General features: G+C 36.1%; 1 protein-coding gene across 4 annotated transcripts in view; it reads left to right on the top strand.

Annotated features, from left to right (window-relative positions):
• Positions 1 to 17,363, top strand: part of TENT2 (terminal nucleotidyltransferase 2) — a 76,976-nt gene extending 59,613 nt beyond the window's left edge. For 3 of the 4 annotated variants that reach the window (XM_014585930.2, XM_006143520.3, XM_014585931.2), the window contains 4 exons: positions 321 to 457; positions 11,563 to 11,654; positions 14,081 to 14,160; positions 16,223 to 17,363. In XM_014585930.2, coding sequence (XP_014441416.1) covers positions 321 to 457; positions 11,563 to 11,654; positions 14,081 to 14,160; positions 16,223 to 16,297 — 384 coding nt within the window. In that variant the 3' untranslated portion in view covers positions 16,298 to 17,363. The remainder of the gene's footprint in view (positions 1 to 320; positions 458 to 11,562; positions 11,655 to 14,080; positions 14,161 to 16,222) is intronic. The other variant, XR_003548566.1, reaches the window with a different exon arrangement.
• The last annotated feature ends 1,109 nt before the right edge of the window (positions 17,364 to 18,472 follow it).

Raw genomic sequence — 18,472 nt, 5'->3', positions numbered from 1 at the left:
GGTGGAAACTTGGTATATATGTTAATAGTAAAGTTTTATTTATAAGTTAGAGAATATTTTGCTTCCTAAGGATCTGTTTCATTAACCAAGTGATAGAGCCAAGTCAGGAGTTAGAGTATCTTAGTTTTTCAGGTACATTCTGGCCTGCTTGATATACTAGTGAAATCTTTAGCACAAGAAAATCTTCAAGTTTCCAAATTGCTAACACAAAGAAAATGTTTTGTTTCTTTTTCAGAGACTATATATCAGGACTTGCAAAATTTTTTAAGCATATATATATGTTACCTTTACATTCTTAACTTTTTTTTTTTTTTGGACAGGAAACTTTCAGTCCTGCTGTACAGCTGCACCTTGTACATCAAGCACCATGTAATGTTCCTCCTTACCTCTCGAAAAATGAATCAGCTCTTGGGGACCTCTTACTGGGCTTTCTTAAATATTATGCCACAGAATTTGAGTAAGTAAAACTTTAAATTGTATTTATTCATTTACATATAAGCAAATACCACGAATTTGGTCCGAAGCTTTATTTGTCAATTGCAATGCTATAGACTTATACAGAAATGCATAGTTCATAAAATTTGATGTCTAACAGTGAGTTATTAGAAATGAAATAGATTTCATATTCTTAGCTAATAAAAACTTAAGAGTTCAATAAGCCTGGTTTTAGTTCACTTCTGTAGTAATCTCATTTTATGTTTAGCTGCCTCACTGGGTGTCATATATCGAGTTGTCAGAAGAGTCATGACATATTTTATTCTAAGTTTTTCTGTGCGAAAATGCGTTATGACTTTTCCAATAACCCAACAGTTTTGAAAATGTGTTTTCTAGAAATTTAAATTTTATAATAAATCTATTTAATACTTGTTATCTTAATAAACAGTTCTGTTAGTATGATTTACAAATCAAGGAGTATGTCTTTTTCTTTTCTTGAGTACATAAATGTGAAACAAAATTTATAATCAGACCAAAAATTCTTATGAGAGTTCTAAATCTAGCTAGAGTAGAATTGTTGCTATTCACAACTTCTCTTTCAATATGGAAAAGCTTAAAGGAAGAGAGGATATAGGAATTGTACAAAGTTAGAAGAGAGTACAGTGACCATAGCATATTATTTTGAGAGGCTTGGAGAGGGGAATATAATAGTAATCATTAAAAATATATTTTTAAAGTTTTTTCCCATTGGATGTGTGTATTTGCCAGAGAGAGAGAGAGAGAGACAGTGAGAGGGAAAGTGAGAAATTATTCTCAGGGGGATAGCTACGCTGCAATCCCTTCTCCACCATTTTCCTCCTGTGATTTTGGGCATGCACACACACATGCCTGGCATGATCTTCAATCCACCAGGTCTGGGACTTGAACTGGTGTTGGCTAACTGGAAGTCTAGCACCTTAACCACTATGGCACGTGCTGATCCCAGTATTAATAAGTTGCTAGTACTAGGTGGGAAAAGTTAGTTGAGACAGATTACACATATTATCTCATTCGGTTTACATAATAGCCATGTAAAATGGTATTATAGTATACACATTTCATCAGGCACATAGAAAGACAAAATAACTTACCCCCTAGGAACACATGATTAATAAGGGTCGTATTTCAGATAGTTTAGATCATAAAATTCATACTTTATACTTTACTGCAATGCTGGCATTATCTTTTCTGCTATGTTGCAGGTGGTTCTAATGAAACTTGATATTCATATGAGATGATTTGAAATATAGAATGTAGGCTGGACCCATGGTGGAATGGTTAAGTGCTAGGCATTACGAGCCCCATCTCCACATGGCTGACCGTAGTTCAAATCCTAGCCCTGGTTGCTCGAAAAGCATGCTGGGCATGTGTACACATCTCCACAGGAAAGAGGGATGGAGAAAAATGGATTGTGGCAAAACCAGGTCTTGCTGGTTCTCATTCTCTCTCTCTCAGGCATGCACATGCATGCTCTGTAATTAAATAAAAAAGGGAAAGCTAGGATGTGAAAGAATTGTTATTCAAAGTAAAGCTTTTACTAGGCTACTCGTGCCAGTTTTGTTTGCGGTTGTGCCTCTGGTACCTAGCCCATTACTAGATAGTGGGTATTTGAAAAGTACTTGTTTTACTTGTTATAATACTTTGAAATACATATACTTTGAAAAGTACTGGTTAAAATTTTGAAACAGATGGGGAGATTATGATTTGAAGACCCCCCAAATGACTTTGAAATTATTGAATTAAGGTAAGAAAAAGAGTAGGAAAAATATGGGGCGGGGGAGTAGTTTAGTTAGAATAATCCAGATTCAAAATGACCAGAATCTGAAAGTTAGTCCAGGCAACAAGGATAAAAAGGGAGGAGCCTTCCTTTATATACAGATGCATAAAAATTTGGGACCTTATGAGATATGGCATATAAAAGGACTGTCAAGGTTTAATGCTTATTCCATACCAACTTTTAAAGATTTTGCAATAGAGGCTAATGTTCAGTGAGTTTTGTGTGTTTGTTTGTTTGTTTGTTTTAAGGTTTCTGCCAGAGGGTGTATGTGTTTGCCACCGGGAGACAGAAAGACGATAAGAGGGAAAGTGAGGAACAACACTCCCACACACACCCCACACCCCCCACCCCTGGAAAGATGGCCATGCTGTGGTCTCTTTTCCATTCTCCTCCTGGGATTTTGGATATTGGATGCGTACAAACCCAGCATGATTCTCAAACTGCTAGGGCTAGGACTTCAACCATGATCAGCCATGTGGGAGTCCAGCACCTGAATTACCACACTAACTGCTGGCCCCATGTTTAGTGAGTGTTAATGTCTAGGACCTAATGCTGAGTGATTCTCATGTATTATCTCATTTAATACTCTCAATGACCTCTTTCAAATTCAGAGAATTTGTGTGTATGAAAACTACTCATGGTAAAACAGCTAGGTAGAGGGAGAATTAGAATTCAAATTCAGGTCTGATTGCAAAAGCACATTGTTATTTATTAGACTACGGTATTGGCATCATCTATTGTGTTATAAAAGTTAGGTATTGGAGGATGTTTGTAAAAGGGGAAAAGGATTCATAGAAAAAAGATGTATTTCTACCATGTGTATTTTAGGATTACAGCATTTAAGTACAAGTACCTTGAATTTGTCAGCTGCTTTTTTGGACTGAAACAAGATGGTAGATGTGTTACATTTATGTGTTAGTTTAAAATTATTGGGAGCTAGCTTGCTGTTCCAAATGATACTGGCTACGATGCTGATACTCCTAAAGAGGTATTGAGAGGTTTTGGAACCTTGTTGTATAGTGCGTTTGTCCAGTGCCTTGTTCTTTCACAGCAGATATTTACAGAAATTTGTAGGGCACAGAGCCAAGATTGTAGTCATGGTAATGCACTAGATGCTATATGTAAAAGAATTCTGTCAGCTGTTAAAAATGTTTGTAAGAGTTTCTTCTGAATTTTGAGGTGTTTAATTTAAAACATTCTCTTCATTTGAAAGACAAAGAATTAAATGCCTGTTAAGAAACGCTTGAGTGTGTGGAATAAACATTGCGAAGTTTTACGGTGCCATTTAAGCATTACTGATTTTCTTACCTACTTCACTTACGCCTTGCTACTGAAAATTCTTAAAATGAAGCCAGGCTTCTAGAACTGTACCTGAGGGTAGAGAACTGACAAAATAGGGGGAAAGGATCAGATGGGTCAGGGATTCTAGAAAATATAATAAAAAAGTAATTATTTTCTATATTAGCAAAATTAAGAATAATTCAAGTATTAAGTATCTTAGAGACTTTTAGACTGCTACAGATTCTAGGAACCTTGAAAGGATTTTATTTTATAATTCTCATTTCCTGGATGCCTAAAAACACACGGCGTTACTGTTAGTGTATCTACTGACTTAAAAATACATATTTATATATTTAAATATAAATCATACACACATACTTACATACTTAAATATAAATTTTTTTTGGAGAGGTTTTTGCTATAGGGCATGTGCCCTCACCAGGAAGACAGAGACAGAAAGTGAGAAATCACCCCCAAGAGGGGATGGCCATGCCTCAATCCCTTCTCTTCTATTCTCCTCTCGGGATCTTAGGCGTGCACGCACACACGCCTGGCATGAGTTTAAGCCACCGGGTCTGGGACTTGAACCACAGTCGACTACATGGGAGTCCAGCGACATAGCTATTACGCTAACTGCTGTTTCCTTAAATATAAATCATTTTTTTAAAAAAGAATATAATTTTATTTCTGTTATTATTCTGGTTCTTCTCATTTCTTTTATCTGATCAGTACATATTTATTCAGTGTCTGTTGTATACCAAACTATTTTCTGTGAGATGTAGCAAGTAAAAACAAACAAACAAAAACAGGCAAAAATCCTTACTCTCATGGAGCTTACATTATAGTATGGAAATATAGACAATAAAGAAGCAAAAACAATCTGGTAGGTGATGGCAGGTAGAGAAAAATAAAGCAAAAATAGAGTTCTGGTGTGTATAGTTATTTCAATTATAAATCCTATATTGTAGTTTAATACCTAGCATGGGGAGACAAAGTCTCTCCCAAAAAAGTGACCTTTGAATAAGACCTGATGGAAAGGAAGGTGTTAAGTATGTGTCTATCTAGAAGAGCTTTTCAGAAGAAAAAGCAAGTGCAAAAGGTCCCGAGGTGGGGTTTGCCTAACATGTTCAAGGAACATCAAAAAGGCCAGTGTGGGGACCAGCAGTTAGCGTAATGGCTATGTCGCTGGACTCCCATGTAGTCGATAATGGTTTGAGTCCTAGACCCAGTGGCTTAAACTCACGCTGGGCGCGTGTGTGTGTGCATGCCCAACAGCCGGAGAGGAGAATGAAGGAGAAGGGATTGAGGCGTGGCCATTCCCCTTTGGGGTGATTTCTTGCTTCCTGTCTCTCTGGGGAGCACACACACCCTATAGCAAAAACCTCTGCAAAAGGAAAAAAAAAAAAAAAGGCCAGTGTGACTGGAAAAAAGTAGAAAGAAGTAATGTAAGAGAGATAAGGAAATTCAGATCAGAGTCTTGGAGTTAATATTTGATACCTTTGGCTTTTCCTCTGGATTATATGCAGTCCACCTGAGGGTATTTAGTGGAGATGTGATATAATCTGATTTAGGATATAACAGGTTCACTTTGGCTGCTGGCCAAGAATAGACTGATGGGTAGGTGTTGGCAGGTGATGTCGTAGTTAGGACGCTGGACTCCCACATAGCTGACCACATTTCAAGTCCCAGATCTGGTGGCTTTCTTTCTCACTTTGCCTTACTCTCTCTCTCTCTCTGATCAAAATTAAAATAAATAAATAAATAAATAATAGACTGAGGGTAGCCAAGGGCAGAAACAAGGAGACTACTTAGGAGAATATCTCAAGAGTGTAAGGGAAATTTGACTTTGATGAAAATGGTTGTGATAGAGGTAGATGAAAAAGTGGTCAGATTCCGTTTGTAGTTTGAAGTGCAACAGGTTAGATTTGAAGTATGAGAAAAAGAGTCAAGAATGACTTCTAAGTTTTTGGACAAGTAAAGTGAAGGATGGTGCTCCTAGATGTGATTACTTTTGGGAGAAGCCTAGAGAGGAGCACTGTTGATTATTTTGAATATTTTCGTATTGAGATAGCTGCAACATATTCAAGTGGAGAAACTGAGTAGACGGATGGACATGCAAGTCCCGAATTCAGGAGAGGTCACAGAGCTACATATGAAGGAGTCATCAGATGGATGACAAGCCATCTGGGAAAACCAAGGGATGAATAGAGGTAGAAAAGAGAAAAGGTTCAAAGACTACTTTTGGATTCTCCAGTTTTGAATTTTTTATAGGAAATACAGGGGATAAAGAAATACATCACATGGCACAATGAAGAGAGAGATTCAGAATGTAATCATTCTTTGAAACAATTGGCCTAGTCTCTTAAAAAGTCAGTGTCATTTAAAAAAAAGGTGGCAGGAACTTTTTCAGATTTATAAAACAATCAAATGCAATGTATGAACCATGGTTGTAATCTGACTGGGGTGATAGGACCTCAAAGAGCATTTGAATTGTTGTTAATTTTTTGGATGCTGTTGGTGTTATAAAGGGCAATGCTCTTATTCCTAGGAAATGTATGCAAAAGGACACAGAAGTGAGGTTTCATGATGTCTGCAAGTTACCAAATGCTTCAGTTGAACACACAAACACATAAGCAATTGCGGCAAAATGTTAATAGTCTTTGAATTGTTTTTCAGTTTTATACTTATCAGTTTTTCTATACTTGAAAATTTTTATAATAAAGAGACAAAATAAGAGTGAGATTACAGACGGGTTGGTGCAGAGGTCAAATGGCTGACAAATGTGGAACAGTTAAGGGTTCTCATCCGGAGACCTCCCTGAGTTTGCTGGACACACATATGTTTGTAATCTGGGGCTGGCCCAGGCTGGGGTGGATTTTCATCTCAACATCCTATTTAAAGAAATGTAAAAACAAATGAGATGGGGGCCCAGTGTATTAACAGTAGGTGTACTGCTGCACAGTACTTGCGCCATATGGGAAGGTTCTGGGTTCACATCCAGGGTCTACTTCAGCATGCTGGGAGTGCCTGTGATCCTGATCCTGGCTGACTGAATGCAGGGCTGGGAAGATCATGGGGCAAACGCTTGAGCCCTGTAGCAAAAAGTAAAAATAAAAAAGAATTGTCATGTGGGAGAGAAAAAGAGGTAGTAAGCTATGGAATTATACCATGATTGGTGAGTAGTGGCATGGGATTATACTATGATTGGTGGGTAGTAGCATTAGGGATCATTTTGAGCTAAGTGATCATGGATTTAAAGTGCCATCAGTCAGCGTGATTGCAGCTCCACCCTTATTCAGCTGCATGGAAAAGAATTGAAGTAGATTTAATCAGGGTTGTGTTTCTGCCATATAGGTTCAGAGCAGCAAGGTGAGTTAAGGGAGCTGTGAATATGCACAGAGGAATGATTTTAATAATCGACCATGGACAGATGTAATAAATACTCAGTCTTAGGGGCCAACAGATGATGTGCTAAGATGCCAGACTCCCACGTGGCCTACCATGGTTCGAGTCCCGGACCTGGTGCCTTGAAAATCACACCAGGCATGTGTGTGTATCCAAAATCTCAGGAGGAGAATGGAGGAAAAAGAATCTCCCCTGGGGAGGTTATTTCTCACTTTCCCTCACTGACTCTCTACGACAAGCATACTCATCCAGCAAAAGCCTTAAGAAAAAAAAAAAGTATGAGCACAGGGATGCTGATAGGACATCCAGGTGGCAGTTTCTTTCTTTTACTTTTTTCTTCTTTTAATTTGCTATAGGACACATGCACTTGCCAGAAAGAGAGAGGAAGAAAGAGAGGAAGAAAGTAAGAAAGCACTCCCAAGGGGATGGCCATGCCTCAGTCCCATCTTCTCCATTTTCTTCTTGGGATTTTTTAGGCACACAGGCACATATACCTGGTGTGTTTTTCAAGCCTCTGGCCCTGGACTTGAACCATGCTTTCAGCCATGTAGGATCTTAACGACCATGCCACCAGCTGGTCCTAGCGGTTTATAATAGTTAGTTGTAAACAGTGGCCTGGGAATTAATACAAAGGTCAGGGTTTTGGAGAAAGGATTTAAGAAAGAAACATCAGATTATTGGAACCTGGGAATAGAAACTTTAGTATTAGAAAAAAATTCAAAGAGACAGAGCTGATGGGCACTACCATTTAAAGAGTCACACAGAAGAGAAGCATCCAGTGAAAACAAATGAAACTCCAGGGTTAGAGTAAAATTTTCTCTCTGCTTAAAATGTTTGAGAGGCTGGGAATGGTCCAGTGGTAGTGTAACTGGTCCCACATGGGACTCTTTGGTTCAAGTCCCAAGGCCTTCCTGGGCAAGAGTGACTGAGGCTAGGGGTTGGACTGCAGTGTGAAGACTCTCCCTCTCATCTCTCCTATGGAAGGAATCAATAAATAAAACTTAAAGAAAATATATTTTTGGCCAGCAGCTGGCATCCTGGTTTAGGTGCTGGACTCCTACATGACTGACCATGGTTCGAGTCCCAGACCTGGTGGCTTGAAAATTATGCCGGGAGTGTATGCATATGTGCCTAAGATCTCAGGAGGAGAGTGAAAGAGATGAGATTGCAGTGTGGCCATCCCCCCTGGGCATGCTTTCTTTCACTGTCTCTCTCTGTCTCTGGTGAGCACACTTGCCCTATGGCAAAAACCTAAAAAAAATTCAGTTTTTTGGAAGTCCCTAAGGAAGTTCCCTTTTTGTTTGCTTTCTAGCCCTTAATAATGACACAGCTAAATAAGAAGACTCCAAAAATTTCACGGAAAATTGGAACTAAAGCACAAGCTTGTTTTGGTGCAAAAGATTTTTGAAATCTATGCATAGTTCTTTCATAATACATGTTTTCCATAAAGTCTTGAAAACCTCTTGGACACATTTGTTCACTTAATTGGACTAGTCTTAATATATTTGTAGTAGGACAAGCAGGTGGTGTGGAGGTTAAGGTGCCAAAACCCACATGGCCAACTGTGTGGTTTGAGCCCTGGACCACACAACGTGAAATTACACTGGACATGTGTGCCTGTGTTGCCCAAAATCTGGAGAGAATGGAGGAGAAGGGATTGCTGCATGGTCGCCCACCCCTGGAGGGTGATTTCTCATTTTCCCTCTCTCTCTCTCTCTGGTATATGTACATGCCCTAGAGCAGAAACTTAAAAAAATAAAATATATTGGGTCATCTGATAGTCACGATGTATTTTTCTATGTCTTTCTATGCAAAAATGCATCATGACTTCTGACAATCTAATATATGCAGCTGTGTAGTATCACACTCATAATGTTGACTTCGTTAGACTTAAATTTCTCTTCATAATGGTGCTGAGAAACTTCATTTCTAATCACTTTTCTCAAGCTAATTTCTGTTGGTTACCACAAAAATGGCTAGATGAGAGTTAAATAATAAGTACCAGTGTGTTATCATTATTGAAAAAAGGGGGTAGGATCCTAGCTAATAAAATCAGTGATCCCAGTTTTAGGTTCAAAGGATATTATATATTGTTAAATCTGTTTCAGATGAAATTAAGCTCATATCTAAAACATCTTTATAGACTTTGTATCTTATTTTACATTTAATTGTTGAACGACAATAGCAGATTTTCAAATAATGGGCAAAATATGATAGAGAATATAATCACTAATCTATAAAGATATAATAAAGAGCTTATTTATGGCCTGTGTGCCTTAAGGAATGACATACTTAGGGAAGCTTCTAAAAAGTTCTTTGAAAATGCAGTAGATTAAATCAGTTCAAATAGTAAATTATTTAAAAAATTAACTTCTTCCTCATTGAAGTACTTCAAATTATATAATGATTTAAATAACGACGTCACTTGGGTTGATTATGGATTGAAATTTAGATGGTACCTGGTTATGGATGATCAATAAAATGAGTGTGTGTGTGTGTGTGTGTGTGTGTGTGTGTGCACGTGTGCAAGTGTGTGTTGGGGGAGGGGTGGACTGTGTTTTTAGTCTAGTTTAGAACCAAGTAGTTGCATGTATTGTAAATTCAGGATTGGATTTAATAGAAATATAGTGGTAAGGGTAGAGTTTTTGTGATTTAAGGAAATAAAAGTTGTAATTTAATAACAAGATATAATATTTCAGCATTCTAGATTCTTCTGAAAGATAAAAATCAGTCTACCCACTTTATTTATTTATTTATTTATTTATTTATTTATTTATTTATTTTAAGTTAAAGAGAGAGAGAGAGAGAAAGCAAGTTGCCAGGTCCAGGACTTGAACCGTCGGGGCCAACCATGTAGGAGCATCCATCACCTTAACCACCACGCCACCTGCTGGTTCCTAGTCTACCCACTTTTAAAAGAATTTTTGTGATTTTAATTTTACTGCAGATTCTATTGTCCTATAAACTGACATTAGAAACAATAGTCTTCAGAAAAAAAAATTTGTTATTAGTAAAATTAATATTTTTTTAAAGAGTTTTTTGCTACAGGGTGCGTGTGCTTGCCAGAAAGACAGAGAGAGACAGAGAGATAGAAAGCGATAAATCACCCCCCCAGGGGGTATGGCCACGCCTCAGTCCCTTCTCCTCCATTCTCTTCTCGGGATCTTGGGCACGCGCATACACACGTGCCCGGCTGAGTTTAAGCCACCAGGTCCGGGACTCGAACCGTGGTTGGCTACATGGGAATTCAGCAACATAGCCATTATGCTAACTGTTGGTCCCAGTAAAATTAATCTTAATTGGTTTAAAGTGAGGTTTAACACTGTAACTCTGTTTGGTTCAAGTAAGTGGTTTTGTAACTTTCCTCTACAATTTTTTAAGTCTTATTTTATTTATGTCCTTATAAAGTATTTTCAAATTGTATTCTTGATCAGAACAAAATAGAGCATTATACTTTCAGGATACTTTATGATGATCAGACATCACAAGATAAAGTATTTTTCTCATGGGGCCAGCAGGTGACATGGTGGTTGAGGTGCTGGACTCCCACATGGCCAAGTTCCATACCTGGCCGCTTGCTTTCTCACTTTCCCTCTCTCGTTCTCTCTGTTCCTCTCTATGGTGAGCACACAAAATGATAATAATAATAATAAAATTAAATAACTCTAAAAATTAAAGAAATATTTTTCTCATATATTTAATATACAAGTCAGTCAGATTTCCAGAAACAAATGTAGTACTGTGCTATGATTATTTTCTTATAGATTCTCTATCTGATAAATAGAAGACGACTAGGGTGAGTGTTGGAAGATCTCAACCCATAGTCTCTTTCTGCTTGCTGAAATGGCAAAGCTAAAACACAGTTTTTTAAGTTTATGTATTCAGTCGTCAGGAAAGTCATGACATATTTTCGCATAGTAAGACATAGAAAAGTACGTCCTGACTTTCCTGATGACCTAATATTTATTCCATGAGTGAGAAAGAGAGAAGAAAACACCCCAACAGGGTCTTGATGCTTCAATCCACACCCAGTTTTATCCAGCGCTGAGGCATGTGTGCACACAGGCCTGGGGTACTCAGATCTCTGGATGTGAACCCAGAGTCTTCCCATATGGGCCAGCTTTGCAGAGCATTGCATGTTACTGCTGCTAGAGATGCCCCTTGACAGAGATTATTTAATGGTACCAGAATAACAATGATAGATCACCCTCCTTCAACCACAACAAAAAAGTTCTAAATGTGGTCTTACAAATAAGTATACTTTAAATATTTGTTTGCTTGCTTGTACTGACTTTTTTTTTTGTCTTTATTTATTCATTTTGTATTGAACATCTGGTATGTGCTGAACAACTAGGCAAACAATTAAAAAATAGGTAAATACCTTAGTATTTTAGAGCTTTCATTCTATTTAAGGGAGATACACAATAAACAACATAATAAATAGTAAATCAATAGTTCAGAGATATAATGGATAAAGAAAATAGAGGAGGGAAGTGGAGATTGTAGTGTTGAGGATTGAGGCAAGTTTTCATATTTTACAGGAAAATCAGACAAGGCCTTGTGCCGATATAATAAAAATAATAAAAGGGAAATTGTTAAAATGACTAATGTTTTTATTCATACAGCTGGAACAGTCAAATGATTTCAGTTCGTGAAGCCAAAGCCATTCCGAGGCCTGATGGTATTGAATGGAGAAATAAATACATCTGTGTAGAAGGTAGTTTTCCTGCAACTGTTCTCTGTTTACCATCCAGTTATCATCATGGAGAGAGTCACCACTAATTTTAACTTGTATTTCAGTTAACATTAATGTGTTTATGTGCTGAAGTGATTTATTAGTCTTTTAATTAAAAAATTTTAATTTTAAAAAAATCACTTAAAATTCTCTAGTAGTGAGAAATAATAAACACAAATTTGGTCATTTAACCTTTCTATTGGTAAAATTTGAGCAGTTTTATGAGTCTCTTATGGTTGATTGAAACTTGATTTCATGGCTTACAGATGGAAGAAAATATAATGTTATATGATGATTTTTATACTAAAATAAAGTGAGTTCTTTTATATTCTTCCACATTTAAAATATTGTTCCTTAATACAAGCTAGATTTTTATGAAAGAATTAGATTTTATTTAAAAAATTGATCTGAAGATTTTTTTCCTGTATGATTAATTTACATGTAGTTGAATACATCTTTGAGACCTTTTTGTTGTCAGTGGGAAACTGACTGTGAGAGGCAAAATTGTTCTCATAAATACCAAATTGGAGACCTTTGTAAATCTTGAGCTGAAAATAGAAGAGTTGAGAATCAGCATTTGTAGAAACATCAGATTTAGAATATTTAAATCTTGTTTTACATGCAACATCTTAAGAGTATGTGAATATTACATCAAACTTCCTGCTATGGTGTTTCATTTGTTAATAAATTGTACAGTGGGTGTACATTATTTTAGTTACTATGTTCTTTTTAATATTAAACGTGGTTGTAAAGTGTTATGCATGATTTGATCTGATACAGTTTGGCATTATTAAGAAAAGAACCCACAGTACTGTGACAAATTCCTTTTCTGAAATAGCTTTTCTAAGCAGTAATAAAATATAAATAAACAAAAAAAGGAATTTTTAGAAGTATTATTGGCCCAGCCCTGAATGTAGCCTGGTAGTTAAGGGAACAGGGTCCCACATGACTGCGAGGCTTCAAGTCCCAGACTCGGTGGCTTGAAAACCACTCTATTTAGTGTGTGTGCATGCACACCCAAAGTCCCTAGAGTGGAGAAAGAGAGAAGGGATTGTGACTTGACCATGCCCCATTGGAGAGTGCTTTCTCTCCCTTTCTCTCTCTGGTCATTCTCTGGTGAGTGCATGTGCCCTCTGACAAGCTAAAAATAAAACCGTTAGTCTGCTTATAAATAAATAAATAAATAAATAAATAAATAAAATTATAAGTCTGTTAAGGTTATGCGACAAAACTAAAGTTAATCGCTATCTTCCCAGCGAGTGATCCTTTTTTTTTTTTATTTTTGCTATAGGGCACATGTGCTTGCTGGAGAGACAGTAAGAGGAAAAGTGAGAAAGCACCCTCCAGAGGGGATGACCACACCATAGTCCCTTCTCCCAGGATTTTGGGCGTGTATACACATGCGCTTGGTGTGTTTTTCAAGCTTCTGGGTTTGGGACTTGAACTGCACTGGAACCTTGCAGTCAGCCATGTGGGATCCAATGCCTTAAACGGCATGCCAACTGCATTATTCAGTTACTTGAGCAACTCCCCCTCAGTAATCTTTATTCTTTCTAGCAATTTCATTTTTTCTCTCTTAGTACTTTCCTTTCAGCTTTAAGGCATACATACATTCATCTTCTCATCCTTGAAAAATAATCTTGATATGTTCCTACTGGCTCTTCTAAGTACTTTTATTGTTATCTTTTTCAGTACCAAAAAATCTTAGTTAATCGCCACTCATTTTCACCTACTGCTGTCATTATTTGGTCATTCAGTCTCAACTCCTAATGCCTTCAGTGTCCTCCTTTGCTCACTGTTATTCTTTGTCTTCCTTTCTGTCTCAGTATATGGACTTTCTCTCTTACCTTGCAGAGAAAGGATGAGTGGGGTGGGGTTGTGGCATGCTGGAGACAAACACATAAAAACTCTTTTCTTATTCTCTTTCCTGTCTTCTCTTTTTGCTATTCTGTTTTTTGTTTGTTTGTTTGTTTTTCTCTTTACTTACCAGATTTCTTATACAAGTTGCTGCAGGAGAGAAAAGAAAAGTTTAAATGAAACTTAAAATTACTTTCTGTGACATTGACTGCCTTATTTGGATATGATCTTTTTTTTCCTTTGTGGTAACTGTTCTCCTAAGGATGTATCCTTGACCCACTGTAATTTTTCAGCAGTCTTACTCGTTTTTGTGATTACACATAATATTGTTATGCTGATAACTATCATTTCTAGTCATCCTCTTGAATTCTGTCAACCTTTAATAAGTTGATTGCTATATTAAACTTTTCTATGTACGTAAATCTAATAAAGATATTAGAATGAGTGATATCAAATTGCTGTTTTTGCAGGTCAAAAACTCACATACTAGCAATTATATATAGTCAAACCTAATAAAACTCATTGTAATAGTTTCTTCTTTAACATTGTAGAACCTTTTGATGGAACAAACACAGCAAGAGCTGTGCATGAAAAGCAAAAGTTTGACATTATCAAGGATCAATTTTTAAAGGTAAACAATTTATCAGATTAATTAATTAGTGTTCTTTAAAATATATATATGTGTGTAATAGGACAGAATAGTCCCAATTTCTATGTCGTGAAGCCATTGATACAGCATAATAGGGAATTTATTATTTGGATTTGGATATATCTTCTGAGAGATCTGGCTGTATTTTTATTCATATGGGAGTAGGCATTTTCATGGGAGTAGACATTTTCATAGTGAGCTTATTAAACTCACAAAATGTATGAATGAAATCTGATGGACTCTTCTCCCTCCTTGAAATATTGGGAAACTTACCCTTGCCTTAGAATGAAGCTGATGTTGGACCAGCTCTGTGGCCTAGTGGTTCAAGGGAGCTGAATCCCACATAGCTGACCATGCACTTGCTGTAGAATCCTGGCCCTGGTGGTTTACAGCGTACGTGTTCATAATCCCAGCAGGATGGAGAAATGGAGGAGAAGGGACTCACCCACCCCCAACAATGAGAATACCTGCCCTCTGACTAATTTTTAAAAAAAGCAAGAAGGAGGAACCTAGTGTTTGTTTAATCCATGCTTTTTCTTCTGCATACCGACTATAACAATTCAGAGTGCCATCTTATTTTTGCACATACTTTAAAAGTTAAAAGAATGTATGTGTGTATGTCCATGTTGTTAATTCATTCATCAGTGGTTGTGCTAGATGTAATCTCTGTCTTCTAGGAATTCCACAATACAGCATAGAAATGCATTGATAAAAATATGTAGCATGAGACATACAGGAGAGAAAGCTAGTGATAATTTAAAAATGTAACCATTCTATTACAAGTTATCCTTCAAATTAGGCCCTCACTTTGTCAACCAAAACAGATTTGTTTCACAAATTTTTCATTTTCAAACAAATATCTAAGAGGGAATGTTTTTGTTTATCAGATTAAATTGAAAACTCAACAGTAGCATTGCTACTTTGCTATTCTTATCGATGAGTGAGCTTTCACTAGGGTTGTTTAGATAAAACCAGCACATTTGGTCAGTGAACTGTATACTACAGTGATATACAGCCCCAGGTAGGGAACCAGATTTCAGCTTGTATATAAGAATTCCAATTTATTTTCTTTTTCTTCTTTTTTTGGAGAGGTTTTTGCTATAGGGTGCGTGCGCTTGCCAGAGAGACAGAAAGCGAGAAATCACCCCTGGGGGGATGGCCACGCTGCAATCCCTTCTCCTCCATTCTCCTCACGAAATCTTGGGCACACACACACCGAGTCCAGGACTTGAGCCACGGTCGACTACTACATGGGAATCCAGCAACATAGCCATTATGCCAACTGCTGGTCCCTATTTTCTTTTTCTTATAAATTCTATTCACTGTTATTTTCCTGAACTACACATAAAGTACTTTATTTTATTATAGTTTTACTCTCTTCTTCATAACTACTATTTAAAATTTTTTTTCTGGCACAGATGCTCATTGGAAAGAGAAAGAGAGAGTGAGAAAGCACCCTCCATGGGGAATGTCATACCACAATCCCTTCTCCATGTCTCCCTACTCTGGGGACTTCGAACACTCACACACACACACCTGATGTGTTTTTTAAGCCACTGGGTCTGGGACTCAAAAACGATGCATTTGACCCTGTGGGATCCAGCTGCTTCAACCACCATGCCACAAGCTGGTCCCATAAATACTAGCTTTAATTTAAAAAGCTAGTAAATATGTAAAACAGTTAATCAAATAATTGAAGTAATCCTTTCTTACCTTCTCAATTCCAAAAGTTTTGTTTTAATTACCTTGCTATTCCGAATAAACGTTAATATTGTCATTGTATCTATTTAAAATCTCTTATGTGCCTATTTCTTTATTAATGAATTGGAACCATTCAGGTACAGTTTTTAATAACATTTTCTTTTTTGATGACACAAGCAATGCTTGTATTGTGTTAAAAACTTAAAAGTTAAAACACAAGAAAAGAAATCATTCAAAAGTTTACCACCTAGAGAAAAACCGGTATTAACGTTGTGTAACTCTTTTCAGTCTTTTGTTTTGTGTATGTTTTAGGTTTTAAGCATGGTTTTTCTTTCTTTCACAGTCATGGCACAGATTGAAAAACAAGAGAGATTTGAACAGTATACTACCTTTAAGAGCTGCTATCCTGAAAAGATAACTGGCCTCTATTTCTTAATAAATTCTTCTGAGAAATAAAGAACAGTAGTTATAATTCATTTTGTTTATTACCTCCATCATGGTTTCTTTTTAATCGTTCTTGTTTTCATGTTTTATTTTTCAAAGGACATACTTATATAAAGATTACATATTTTATTATGACATTTCCTAATAAAAACCTTTTGATTTAAAAATGTATTTTTGAAAATGTTTACATTGATGGCTAGTAATATCGTGGCAGGAATTTTCAGGAGATCAGATAAAATATATTTTGCAAAATTAACTGAACAAATAAAAGTTTTTTTGATACAGCTTCAATTAATTATATCACATGATAATACTGAAAACGCATGTGGAATTTTGGAAACGGTCTGATTCATACATGCTTAAAGTATAACCTACAGTAAATAGTTTGTTGTCTTAAGTCTATTCTAGAAAAGTGAAGATTCAAGTCAGTTATTCAGTCACTTGAAGCAAAATGCAATCTTTTATTTCAGTGGAGTCACTGCAGAGTCATGAAATACTGGATAGTTGCCTTAAGTCTTCGCTTGACTCATTGGGATAGACTGGGGGTGTGTCTACGTTAGCATTTCTTTAGTACTTCAGGTGCTTTTGATGTACTCTTGAGATTGCTTTAAAACTTTGTGTTGAAACAACAATCCATTTTGCACTGTAGTAATATGAGCACTAACTCTTACAACAGTTAGTGTATTGTTTCCAAGAATCAATTTAGTGTACACATTTGAAAAGATTATCTCCTGTGCTTTATGATAGCTTAGTGCAAGGTTCACTTTTGCTTTACTTCCTACTTTCCAACTTTCATTTTCCTAGTAACATAAAGCAACAGAAACTGAAAGATCAAAGTTAAGATTATGTCCTATTGTAGTATCAGATTGTTTTTCTGTGTACAATTACAGGATTGTAATCTAAACTGGAATTTTTAGGCAGTAAGCCACTACAAAATGTTTTAGATAAGACATAATAAAAATACTATAAATAAAAGTTTAATGTTTGTAAAAATATCTTTTTTAGTATTTCTTTTCCACACAAAAGAAGTAGTGGTGGCTGCTAAAGAAGCTACATGTTTATTACGGTCATTTTGATTTATGTATATATTTGTAAATTGGTCAGTGCCTGTAAATTTAAATATAAAAAGTAATCTTGAAAACAGTTTTAACTTTTTCAAAGGGACTATGTACAACCTCTTTTAGACCTGCTGTAGTACAGTTTGTACCTCTTAACGTTTTTTTTTTTTTTGCAGACCAATTTAAATGCTAAAACTTTTGCTTTTCTTTGACTTGTAAAGGTGCATATTTTCATTTTCTTCTGTAACTTTGAATTTTTGTATGATGTCAAATGGAATAAAGTTTATATATGGAAACTGTTGAGGGTTTTTGTTTTTCAGTAAAACTCATTGCTTTTGAAATGAGATCGAGGCTATAGTTATCCTCTAGGACTGAATTGAATCCATTTAATATACTTGCTTATTTATATGTAGAATATCTTAGAATCAAATTCATTTGTGCTTCCACAAGCCAGCTAACCACAAGCCTTTTATATAAAATAATTTTTAGATTATTAATATATAATATGTTTTATATAATTGAGCTTTTTTTATATTAATTACTTTTCTTAGACATTTCCCCAAAGTTTATTATATACTGTATAACTTTCTTTATCAAATTGTGTTGAATAGCATCAATATCCTAGTGATAACTCCTGGTAATCATCATAAATATCAGCCATGGAACTATTTAGTAGCACTGCACATCTCTCAGGCACGGACAATTGTGTAGGGTACTCTGCTTCTACAGTATTGTGACATTTCTGATTATATTCCTACAGTTTATCACATGTGGACTCCTTTGCTGTCACTGTTTTCTTAGCTTCCAGTGACATACCCTTAGTATTGCTTCTTTCAGCTGTCTTATTGGAACAAACAGATCAAGAAGTTAATAAACTTATACCCGATTCTAATCTTAGACTTACCTTGCCACAGGCCAAATGTGGCAAGTGGGCTGTTAATATATGAGAGAATTTTTAGACTCCTCAAAGTCATTTTCAGACTTAATCACTTATGTGATAAGTACTATATTATTTTTTGGTTTGTGTTGATCTCTTCATTTCTATATATTTGAATTTGTTGTTACTTAAAAAAGTAGTGTTAGAAAGTTCA

This window comes from Tupaia chinensis, unplaced genomic scaffold, assembly GCF_000334495.1.
Source record: "Tupaia chinensis unplaced genomic scaffold, TupChi_1.0 Scaffold000099_1, whole genome shotgun sequence".
In the NCBI taxonomy this organism is placed as follows: Eukaryota; Metazoa; Chordata; class Mammalia; order Scandentia; family Tupaiidae; genus Tupaia; species Tupaia belangeri.
The sequence above is the reverse complement of the archived record's forward strand: the minus strand, read 5'-3'. Positions and strand labels throughout refer to the sequence as shown.